A 12,521-nucleotide genomic window follows, 5' to 3' on the forward strand; every position below is an offset into this window, starting at 1 on the left:
TATTTTCCTTTGTGCAAATCATGTTTTATTAGAAATAAAGATCAAGAACTTGTAGTCTTTTGAATTCATAATGGACCCTGGTTTCCAGAGAATATGATGTAATAGTACAGCCAATGTTTATGACTGGATCTGGTCCATATAGGTTAGCTCAGGGGAACTACTCGAATCCTCAGAGGCAAGATAGCAGACACTCTAAGTGCTTAGTACATCCTTCATATACAAAGATACAGACATTCTCTATATTAATATATTCCAACAATACATATTTTGTTGGATTCAGTTAATCTCTTCCTATTCTAACCTACTATTAGTATTTGCATTTACATGTGAATGCACATTAAAGACAGGGAAGCGTAATCATATATGGCTAAAGGGCTTATAGTCTATTTCTCCTTCAAACAATTTTTATACAGAGATTTCCTTACATATACAGTACTGTGCAAAACTCTTGAGCGACACTCAATTTCTTTATATTTTGCTTGGAAAATGGGAAAAGAGTATATCAGTTTATTCAAATATGTACAAACACACATGGAAATACAGTATCTAAACCAAAATTTGTAAAATTCTAACAAGCAAATACTAGTCCTACATTTCCTCATACTTCATACAATAAGCCAAGTTTATGGCTAGCAGTTCTTTATGAATGATGCTGTTAAAAAAATTAGTTTTTTTTTTTACTGTTTTTAATACTACTTACTGCATTTTTCAGAAATTCAACTAAAGAAATGTGAACAAATAATGAGGTTTTTGACGAGATGTTGGTAACAAAGTGTTTACATTTGGATACAAAGATACAATTTACATTTGGTTCTTTGATGAGCTGTCTGCTATGTGTCGACACGACACTGGTTTATCCCTTGAGTTAGGTGCCTTTTTTAATCCTTCAGTGATTCATAAATCTGTAAAGCTTTAAAAGACCTTCGTAAAGTCAAAACAACTGTTTCTCAAGGAAACTTCAATAAAAATAACAGGAAATTAAAATACAAAGAAATGAGGGGTGGCTCAAGACTTTTACACAGCAAGTCAAAGTCCACTTAAAAGAAATTAAATAAAGGATACTGAATCCCATCTTTATTTGATGCCTTCAGGAATAAAGACAATAAGCTTGTATCACACACATACTATGCTCTATATTAGCCAGAGGTCCCTTTATTATGGTTCGGAGCCACGGACATGTTTTAGATACGTGCGGAATAGTTTTCTATATGAGATCGCTGCAAAAAGTGCTGCCTTACCTAATGTCCACCCTACTGTTACTCATTTTATGTTAGGATTTAAAAATCTAGTTGGTATTGGTATGGCGAGTATCCATTTAGTAATAGCAATAAATCACACAGCAATAGTACATTCATGTAGTTGTAAAAAGCATGATAATATATTAAGTAATCCAAAGTATTCAGAATATGTTACTCTTATTGAGTAACGTAACGGAATACGTTACAAAATACATTTTGGGGCATGTAATCTGTAGTAAGTAACCTTCCCAACACTGCATACTATGTTCATGTTAAGCAGATATGGTAGAGGCGATAATATTTTGGATAAAGCAGCAAACTTTTTTTTTTAAATTCAACATTTACACCATCCTAACTTCTCTGAAAACAATCCTAACACTCTATTTTAGTTATAAGATGCAAAACTGTAAGTAGCTTTGGATGTTTGCCTCTTACAAAGATCACTTTCGTTGCTCCAGATTGACGAAACGTGGAAGAGCAATTTTGAAAAAACAAAACGACATTGAATTGGTTGAATTTAAAAAAAAAAAAAAAAAGTTAAATAAACAGAAGAAATAACTGTTAGATAAAGTGATTATTAAAATTATCCGTGTTACAAAAGTTTGGGTCGTCCTTATGTTCATGGCAGCTGTACAAATCGCTGTAAAAAATAGCTACGCTTGTTGAACACATTATGTGTATTTTTTTTTTAAGATGTATTTAGCAACTAATGTATTCAGGTACGCCCACACATCAAACATCTGAGTCGACTCTGTTTCAATATAATTATAAAGTGGGTTGAACTGCGTGGTCCAGAATATTTTCCCCATTTGGAGTTTTACTGTTTACAGCCAAAATGTATGAGTGTACTTTTTAAATATAACCAGCCTTTGATGAACTCTTTGAATTACATGTGGAAAATGTGTGTGGTGTGCTATAACGACAGCAAACTAAGCCTATTTGGCCGCCTTGGCATTCTGCAATCTCTGTATTCATGCTACAGGCCATCCACAACTGCACACGAGCAGAATGGAAGTGGTTTGCAAAGCGGTCTGCTAGAGAAATCAGGTCAACCAGTGGATTACCAATGAACTTGAGGAAATCCCCTCAAACTATGGATGAACTTCAAGTCTGCGTAGCTTTGCATTACTGGATGTACAGTAAAAGAGAAAAACTAGCACGAGTCGTACACTGTGCCTCTATATGATGGAGTTAATATCAAGCAAACATCATTAAACAGGGAGGAGACCTCGACGTGAACCCAAGGCTTATCATGGATGCCATTAAGACGGAAAGAAAACAACCGCACACGATCAGCGTCCTTTCTCATTAGCTGGGAATAACAAAGTCTTTGCTATTTAGTGAGGATTTACTCCTGATTTCCCAACATGCTCGGCAAAATGGGGAAAAAAAGGAAAATCAAGCCCACTGCTTTGCTAAAAGAAGAGCACTGAGTAACCCAGCTGTGTCTAGGAACAAGCATATTCCTAATAAAAATGGGACATATGTGAAGGTTGGACTCATTGACTGAGTTTTAGTTCCTTAACAAACTAACTTGATAATTTAAAAGAAGGAAAAGAGCAAATGCACGGTGCTTGTTTAGAATCTAATAAACGCATGAACTATATACCACACATATCGAAATCAATACGACTTAGAATGTTGTCCTGTCACGTCTGAGACCCGCAAAAAGTCCTGCAATATTTCTTTCACTGTATCGCACACAATGTGCCACAAGAAACTAATTTTCTTTGAGGGTACAAATAACCTGGCCCTTTAAAACTTCTCAATAACTGCGCGTGAAGCCCTGGAGACACGTTTGAGCGACAGGCGCTGTAAAGGGAGAGACTGTTAAGTTCTACTTTGCAGGCTCAGCTGGTTGTTCTTCTGGCTTTTCATTCTTATTTTGACTCATGCGACTGACAGGTCAGAAATGGAAAGACGAGATATTCGTGGAAAAAAAGTGTCTGTCTCGTTGTGATGTTTCTATATTTGTTTGTAACTCAATGCGTGTCCTCACGAGTACAACGTTAAAAGGTCGTTTAAGGCAATTGTTTTATCGACTGTTTCTTGCGACTCAAATGCATAATTAAGGTAACTAACTGAAGAGGCTTTCTTAATTATTATTTCACAACTGTGACACTATTGACAAACATGCTGCAGAGTTACAGTGACATAAAAGAAAATGTGGTAATTTAGTTCATTATGTTTTGCAATTTTCCTGTAGACCTGAGATTAACCCTATGTAATGAAAATGTGTTTGTAAAAGTAACAATTGTAAAAACAAAACAATGAGTAATAATGATTTAATTTGAAACTGGAGTAAAACTGGTGACCCTTAAATTACATCCTAGAGTTTGTTTGTTTGTTTTGTTGTTGTTTTTAAAGGCAGGTGGTTCCTGAAATGTTTTAGCCAAATCATAGCCATCAAGTTATAGATCAGTAGTACAAATTACAAAGTGAAGGCCATCACACACGGAGCCTGTTGGAAAAACATGACAGGAAATTCTGGATTTTTCAGATCCAAACTTGTTGTGTAACATATATACATGCCAAAATGTTGTATTTTTTGCAAAAATTTGTCTTCAAGAAACCCTCTGTGAAAGAAATGAAGTCTGCACCAAGCGATGATGAGCTAGTCCTAATGTTTCTAAACAAGAAAAGGAGGAAACGGAGATTCTGGGTATGTCCAATTCTTAAAAGAAGGCAGCAACGGGGGGAAATTTCATTGTTTGGTCCAGGAGTTGACACTGTATCATGGCCACTTTTGTACTCTGAACTCTTGTTCAAGAGTCCAAGAGTGTCTAAGGTAAAACTGAACCATTTTATTATTTCTATATTCAGTAGTGGTGTTCATTTTGAGCTACAGGCGCACTACCAAATGCAGCGGTTTGACTGGTCAGATCTGTTTATCCAGATCTGATCATTTGTAAAAAGCGAGCTTGGTTCGAAAGAATAAATGTCGCAAATTTGTCATGTGAATTACATAGTTGGTGTGACCGTCTGCATTAAGAATTTACAGAATTTACATATCCGGTGTTTAAAGGCCTTAACTCATTATACAAATACTATCATGATATTCCATAATAATAACAATTATACTGCGATACAGTAATCCTGCAGTACGTCGCTACAACATCTGAAAAACGCCACTAAAAAAGGAGAAAATAGAGCTGGTTGCATGCATTGTCCTAACTGTCCTCCATGAGTTCCTTCTTCTTTAGCCCGAGTTGTTTAACTTCTGTTCACTTACACTCATTCATTTAATAAGCACCACCTCAATGAGTCATAATGCAGTGATTCAAGGAGTTTAACTGCTGTGGGAATCCATCTAGAGCACCTGCAATCTTTAAATAAAGATATCAGGATTTGGCAGCAGTGAATCCACACCACAGCGAAAGAGAAAAAAGTCAATAAGATACACCGTCACATCAATACATTTTTCAGCTCCTATTGTTAGCAGATAAATGAACATTCACCAACAAGTAATGTCATAAGCAGGACAAAGACTGGAACTTTGAAGAAGCCATACACACACATGAACTCACACATTTATTAAAACTGCAAAATAAGACCCCAGATGGATGACAAAACATAGACAACACCTGCCAACACGACCACAGAAATGAAAACTGATGGTTGCAAAAACTTGAAGATGAGCAGTAACGGAAGTGAATGATGATGGCGCAGGGAACACGTGGGGGGGGGGGGTGACGACTAGCAAAGGTCAGCTTGCACACCTTGGGAGCCATGATGGATGTGCGCTCTGAGAAGCTCCAAAGTCAAATGACCTTTATTGCAATCAGAACTTTTATTTTGAACACACAAGGCAGAATCAATTACCAGCACTATACAATATCTAGGTGTGTGCTGTTTGATATATGGATGAGCAAAGAATAAGACAGAAGTTTAAAACATTAATAAATCCTATTTCTGTGTGTTATGAGGCATAACATGAAGGACTGTTTTAATATCTGTGCTGCAACAAGCTAGAAATCTAAAACTAAATCTAAAATTAAGCGAACTTAACCCAAACGGTCTCCATGCCCTGCCTTCCCAACACAGACTTAATGATTCTAAATCCACGTGGACTACAGAGCTAAAAACGACTGAGCCCGTTTCCCATCCAGCCTCACTACTTTCAATACGTTCACATACACAAGTCTGAACGTCATTTAAATGCCGAGCCAGCTTGTGCTCTTCCAGTGATAAGGGAATTTTCCAGTGAGTCATAAGCAACTTCTCTCCGAAGGCTTGTGGAACCTAAAAAGAGAGCTGGGGGAAATGCAATATGCTGTTGCTCAGCAATCCTCTCCCAGTCCGCTTATTTCAACGACACAGGCATCTGTATTTAACCCTTCCAGCTCCTCCCTATCTTTTACCATTTGTCATCCTGACCGTGTGACCTGAGGTTCTCAGGCCAATTTACTTTTGCTCAATGCAAGATCGAGCTGAAATGAAATGAAAGTTGCCCTGCAGCTGCTAAAATTGCCTAACTACTGTCCACAAACTGAAGCAATTTGGTGAAAGGAGCAAATAGATTTAAATGACTCCGATTAAAAATGGCACGACCCTTACCACCGTTCCCTGCTTCCAGTGCCTTTAATGTTTGCTCTTTGAGTCGGTCGGCTTCGTGTTTTTTCCTCCTGTGTTCCTCCAACTTGACCTGCAGGTCTTCTGCCACCTGCTGGAGCTCTCTGAGCTGGGCCTAATGAGATGAAATGAAAACAAAAAATAGAAAAAACATGGCCAACTTTGTCAAATTTATAGCTATTTATAACTATACCTTACAGTCAGCATGCAAGATAGCAGCAACAGTTTGCATTGGTCTTAAATCTGATTGATTACAATCTTGAATCTAACTGTGGGGTTTTTTTAATCAACGTCCTTTGGAAATATAACTTTCATGCAAGCTGCACTAGCCCAAAGAACATTAGCGTTCATATGTGATGTTCATAAATTTGGCTATTGTTCAGTTTAATAAGTCTTAAGTATTGGATAGTGGCTGCAGAAAGACAACGCACAGAAACAAGCCCAGAAAAGTAAAGCGACATTACAACATTTCGTATTAGGCTTGTACTGTTGTTACAGATTGGGACAACCTACACAGTACTGCCACACTTTTTAAAAAACAGAGACCGTTTCTTAAGTAATGTTAATTTCTCTGTCGTTTGGTTGGCTCATTACTTTATTATACAATGTTTCCAGATATCGACTCTAAACATTTTGGAAACAGGCTGTTTCTGTTTAACTCAACCACTCTCCCACTGAAAACGCTACGTCCAGATGAACAGACTCAACTTTTTGGTACATGGAGCCAACAGTTGCAGTTTAAGGTGAAATGTTTCAGCAACTAACAGATGCGTTGGAATCAAATTTGACACGGACTTGAACGTCAACCACAGAGTGAGCATGAATAAGTTGTAATAATGTTGATGATCCACCGATGCATATCTAGCAGCATCATCGAATCAAAGTTTTATTTTGCTCAGCATTTCAAATACCTACAGAACTAATGAGAATGCCAACACCATCCAGTTTTCGTGCTTAGTCCTTTAATGGTAGCATGGAAAATACAATTATAAACCTCCAGAGCAGTAAAACGAAGCCAACGCAGAAATGCCAAAAACCGCAGTTCATTGAATGGCCACTTGAGGGCATTTGAGTCAACCATCTTAAAAGCTTTAATAATGAAATTAACATATTTATAGATTAGTACATATAGCCCTTTTGCTCTCTATAGCTAATTATAGTGTGATGTGTTAGAACTCAAATTCTATCGAGGCATCGAAATAGGATTTCACAAACCAGTGGTTAATGTCAGAGCAGCTGCTGTATGTCCATAAGAAAACCTCCCACCTGCTTGATAGCAGCATGTTAGCACTGTTGAAGCAAGCATGTGTGGATGTTGATGTTTAGCACTCAAAACCATTTCATTCCTGTGTACACTGTGATTATAGACACTAGCAGACTCGTGGCACTTTGTAAAGTTCTTCATCCCGTATTTAGCTGATACATGTTTTGGAAGTATATGTTGACAGTCGCACATGAAACAAACGCACTAACCTAACATTGTATAAATCAAAAGAACTGGGATTTGTAATAAATCTTTTTGAAAACATATAAATGTTAATAATCACTATTCATGTGACTATGATCATGCAAAGTTTCACTGATATTGGCCCACCAGTTAAGGAGGCCATAGGCTACACGCAGACATATGCTAACATCATTATAATAACATTCTTAATGATAAACAAAGCACAGAGACTATTATTGAGAGATAAACTGACAGACAAACAGAAGCACGAGAATTTCCCTGTTCTCTCTTTCCGTTTCCTCGTCTAGCTCCGGAAGAGAACCAACCAACACCGTGTATTTACAAAAACTTGTACCGCAGCAGCCGGGCCTGCACAATGGACTATTTAAATCACTTGCATCAGGAGGTGTTGCTGTCGCACCAAATACGACAGCTTTTGACAACCAAGCGTAACCTATCATCACTCTCTGTAATGGACCAATTAATATGAAAGAGCAGCAGCTCCTTGTTCGCGTGCATGTGTGTGTGCACATGTGTGTGTGTCAACTCTGCCTTCCAATCTGTCCTCAGAGACTCTCATAATGCAGTGATGGATTCTGCGAGGTTCAGCTAGGGATGACTACCTTTCTAGGCCATGCTGCTTGCTTAGACACCTTCAGCTTGCAGCGGTGATTTATGGGCGCCATTATGAGGAGTACAAGAACATATTTACTTGTGGAAAAAACACCCATAACATGCCAAAAGTTCTTCCATTGTGTAAGAAAAGAAGTAGAAAACACCAGAAACTAATATAAAGCTTCTCGCTGTTGCAAATTCTTCAAAGAATTAAAAACAAAAAAAGTAGAGAAAAGTGATTCTGAGGATAAGGAACGGCTGACGCTGCACTTCATTTCCTGCTTTAACATGTACTTTTAAGAGTGGGCCAATAAACAGCAAACATCGTGAAATGGGTTTTATTGAATACCAATTTGTATTCAATTAACAGCAGCATTCCCATTTCTGCTTGTTCTGTGGCACGTGAGGCTACAACGCCACGCTCAGCTTCTAATTTGATTTTTTTTTTTGGTTAAAGTTTGATCGCAAGTGTTTTCTTTAACAGTTTCCTCTTGAACCACAGGAAGGGTTCATTTTTGAGTCATTGTGTAAGGTTTCCAACACGAGGCCCCGGAGGTAACCCTGCCATATCAACAGAGACACGCTGAGAAAAGAGGATCGCAAAGTGCGGCAGGGCTAGGAGGACCGGGTGACACTTCAGCCTCAATCTGCCAATCAGCTGCCACCGAAAAGAACACGGAGAGGGGGGGAAAGGAAAAGAAAGGAAAATAGAGCAGAGTGCAGGGTAAAAACCCAGGGATCACCAGCTGGCAAATCAGACATGTGTGAGCTCGCACATGTGAGTGTGATAAAAAGTGGCCTTCAGACAAATCTGTGCTGTAAACAAGTGGTTTCTTTCTCTTTTCTTTCCCTGACATCTTTTATAAGCGCTGCAAGATTTAAACAGCTGTATCCTTCAAGATACCTTAGAAATGAATAATCAGGGCAGGAAATAACAAGGATTCATAGCAGCCCTGAAAAAAGTCAGAACAGTGTAAATGTGCTGCATCAACAAATAGTCCAAAATCCAAATAATGATGATGAACAACACTCAGTTGCTGCCATTTCAATCGCTAATACACTTAAAGCTGTAGGTGCTGCAGTGTTGGAAAGTAACTTGTAGTTTCTAAAGGCCACTAATGCATTAAGTAATGAGACCACTGAAGCGTCCTCGGAGATCCGCAGCTGCCAAATTTACCATATAATTTGCACAAAACTTCAGGAGTCCATCTCTAAATTGGCTCAGTGCTCGCTGAAGTAAATGTGCAAATGGAGAGGAAAAACGGTAAAGCAGTCGCTGCTCGACCCCAAGTTCTGCAAAGGAGTCAAAAAGAGAGAAAAAAAAGGCCTGATTGCTCACGTACTTGTTTACTGGTGCTGATTTACACCCAGCCATTTACTCCTTACTGCTTTAAAGCGACGGCAAATGAAGTATAGTCACAGCTGAATTCCTTAAGAGACACAATAAAATGCAAAGTAAGGTGGCAGGAGCAGAGCATGATGATGTTTATGGGTTACAGATAACAGTACGAACTAGAATTCGAATCTGAGACGTGACACATTATATAGCATAGTGATGTCTCTTGTGCTAAAACTGGAGGCCACTCAGCAGGAAATGACATGAATTGATCAACTGAAACGACACGATCCAAGTAACATAATGGAGGGAGGAAAATAGCAGGGCTTTTTTTTTTGACAGCTAGGAAGCAGCGGGCTTCTTACTGTGATAAGGCAAAAAGTACCTGCACAGCAGGCTAAGGCTGGTGCTGGAAACTGGTGCTGGGAGCACAACAGACGCCTGTAGCAGCAGGTGCTGCGAACATGTATGATCAAAACGGCATCACAAGCTGCTCACTGCTCAATAGCAATGCTCTGAGCGCAGCATATATGAAAGCAAATTAACCTTTCCGTCAACTGTTAGCTAAAAAACGCTGTAGAAGCCACTGTATGGCAGCACACGCAGAACAACACTTAACCAAGTATCTTTATATCCTAACTACAAGCACTGTACATTTACCTTTAGTCCCCTAACCAGAACTGCTTTCCTGTACGATATAATCCACTAGCTTTTCTTATTAGAGCCACCACATTCATCTTAGCCAGCTGTTGGTTCAAAGCGCTTTACAAATGTGTCTCTAGACTCGTCTGAAGGTTCTCAGTCATCCAGGTCATCATAATCTATGGAGCTTGAAAAGAAAAGTGTCTACTCTTGTTTAAGTTTCCTTGAAGATGTTTCACCTCTCATCCAAGAAGCTTCTTCAGTTCTAAGAACAACTGGTGGAGAGTCGCAGATTTTAAGCCCTATGAGGGTCATGCACCCCCTATTGGACCCTATAGACTCACGGTGGTGCTGAAGCCACCAGCTGGGGGCCTTCTTGTGTGCATGTGCAATTTCCCTCCAATCACTCCAGCAGTCCAAAGACATGCATGTTAGGTTAACAGGTGATTCTCCAATTCCACTTTGATGCTGAACTAGACAGGTGAGAGAAACCAACTCAGTGTAATGTTACCCTGCTGTATCACTAATTTAACTCTTTGCTTTGAGGAAGACTGCTTCAAACCTGTTAATCAGTTCTGTAATAGTTTTGTAACCTCTAAACTCGAAATCACAAAAGTTCTCCAAGTTTTCTCCTGACGTAGAGGCCGTGCTTAGACGACGACTTAGTTCCAGTGTGAACACGAATTGATCTACTTTTCGGGTGGTTTTCAAACACATGCCGTATAATAGCTGGAACTTCTACAAGAATTTTTTTTACCTGTTTCTCCCTCCAGAGCAGCACTCCCTCCTCAATCAGCTGCTGCTTGAGTCGCAAACCTTCATCCAAGGTCCTCATCTGGCCCTCCACGTACGCCCTCTCTCTCTGTCCTAGATTCCTGGAGGAAAGGCGAGCGAGAGAAAGAGAGGAAGCACAGTCCCATCATTACTGAGAAAACGCCAGCCGCTCCTGTTATGGTCACCGAGATGGCGCAATCCAATTTTTAAGGGCCTGCGATGCAGCAGGAATCCAAATGGGAAAATAGAAGAGTAAATAAGATGGGGGCCGATGCTCCGCGGCTCAGCTAAATTGTTTCTGAAGCCTGGCAAACACAATATGAGTGCGGACCTTGTGAAAACATAATGAGATACACTCTGCTTGTACGCGGCTTCGAGACGAATGGCGCGGTGAATGAAATAATAGAGGACTGTCAACAAAAGAAGTGGGTTAGCGACATATACACAGCGGGCTGCGTTTCTGCGCCACAGCATCGTCCATCTTTGCAGCTCAGCTCAGAAAAACATGATAAATACATCGCGGCAGGAAAATGAATTCTTATAAACATCTGTATTCAGGGACCTTCCACCTTTGCGCCGTGTAATTTATAACTTATCTAAATTATCTCCCAGGAACAAAAAGTCTCTGGGTGGTGGGAGCAGTTTAAAGCAAAAAGGAGGAGGAGGAAAAATTTGCAAGAAGGTCGTGAGTCACATTTGCATTTAACAGATGAACTCTTCAATACAATTTTGTGATGCACACACAGCCCTGAGTTTTTAAATCACAGTGACACCATGCCCCCTGGTGGCACAGTAACCGATTCACTGCAGAGTCCATCATACTGCTGCTACGATAAGCAGCTTTCTATTCAGATGATGGTGAATTCCCCTCAAAGATCTGTTTTATATCAGACCGCATGAATATCTTTTCACATTTGGATATTTGTTTTTAAATAACTGGACCCTCTGGCGTCTGGCGACATATTTCGAGTCAAACTGCACACGTGTTAATACATAAATACCGAATCTCAATTTTGAATCGACTGACCAGCAAGTGTTCTGGCAGCGAGTGTGGCTGTTGTATTCATCGGAAGCATCGCAGCAATCTGGCAAAGACACACAGGAGAAACCAATCCAATGCACACAGACCAAAACAGGAAAAGCATACCACATTGTCAGAACGGAGATGTTTACAATGTCTTACTCAATTACTACACAACAGATCAAAGTTTGTTTGTTTTTTAAACTCATACACAACAAAAAAAATACAAGATGCTTTCTGCAAAAGCAATATTTTGCTTTCCCACATATAATACACAGTTTTTTTCATTAAAACGATAACAAACAATAAACACAAATATGCTACAGGAAAACTGAGCTGAAACTTTAAGCCAATGAATTCTTGTAGTGAGTCAAGAGAAACTTCGACGGCATCTTTAACACACCCTGAACCGTCTTAGGCAGCTTTCTTGGAATTTCTTTAAGTAGTCTTCAGGAATAGTTCTCTAGACCTCTTAAAGGACATTCAAAGCTCGTTGGATGTTGGCTGCTGTTTATTCTGTTTTCTGATCCCACTCTTCTTCAATAATGTTGAGCTCCAGACTCTGGGGAGGCCAATCCATGACTCGTTTTACTGCATTGGCAGCATGTTTGGGATCGTTGTCATGCTCAAATATGAAGCTGACTAGTATCATCAGATGGTATTGCACAGTGAATCAACATCTGATGATACTTTTCTGTGTTCATAATACCATCGATTTTGATCCCCAACAAAACTGGCTGAAATACAGCCCATAACAGAGCCTGTTTTACAGACAAACACTCACTATTATACCAATTATTCAATTGACCTCTTCTGTACATACTGGAGGACAGAAGACTTCTGCACAGTACTGTAGCTTAGCACAGCACTAAGGCT

At 39.4% G+C, this 12,521-nt stretch overlaps 1 protein-coding gene across 1 annotated transcript in view; it reads right to left on the reverse strand.

Annotated features, from left to right (window-relative positions):
• Window positions 1-12,521, reverse strand: part of LOC308395135 (glucosidase 2 subunit beta-like) — a 184,071-nt gene that overhangs the window by 165,502 nt on the left and 6,048 nt on the right. Inside the window, exons 4-6 of the mRNA XM_080879830.1 lie at window positions 11,652-11,709; window positions 10,608-10,725; window positions 5,796-5,925 (exon numbers count right to left, since the gene is read on the reverse strand). Coding sequence (XP_080735956.1) covers window positions 5,796-5,925; window positions 10,608-10,725; window positions 11,652-11,709 — 306 coding nt within the window. The remainder of the gene's footprint in view (window positions 1-5,795; window positions 5,926-10,607; window positions 10,726-11,651; window positions 11,710-12,521) is intronic.

Source organism: Rhamphochromis sp. 'chilingali' (assembly GCF_963969265.1).
Source record: "Rhamphochromis sp. 'chilingali' genome assembly, chromosome: 1".
Classification (NCBI taxonomy): Eukaryota; Metazoa; Chordata; class Actinopteri; order Cichliformes; family Cichlidae; genus Rhamphochromis; species Rhamphochromis sp. 'chilingali'.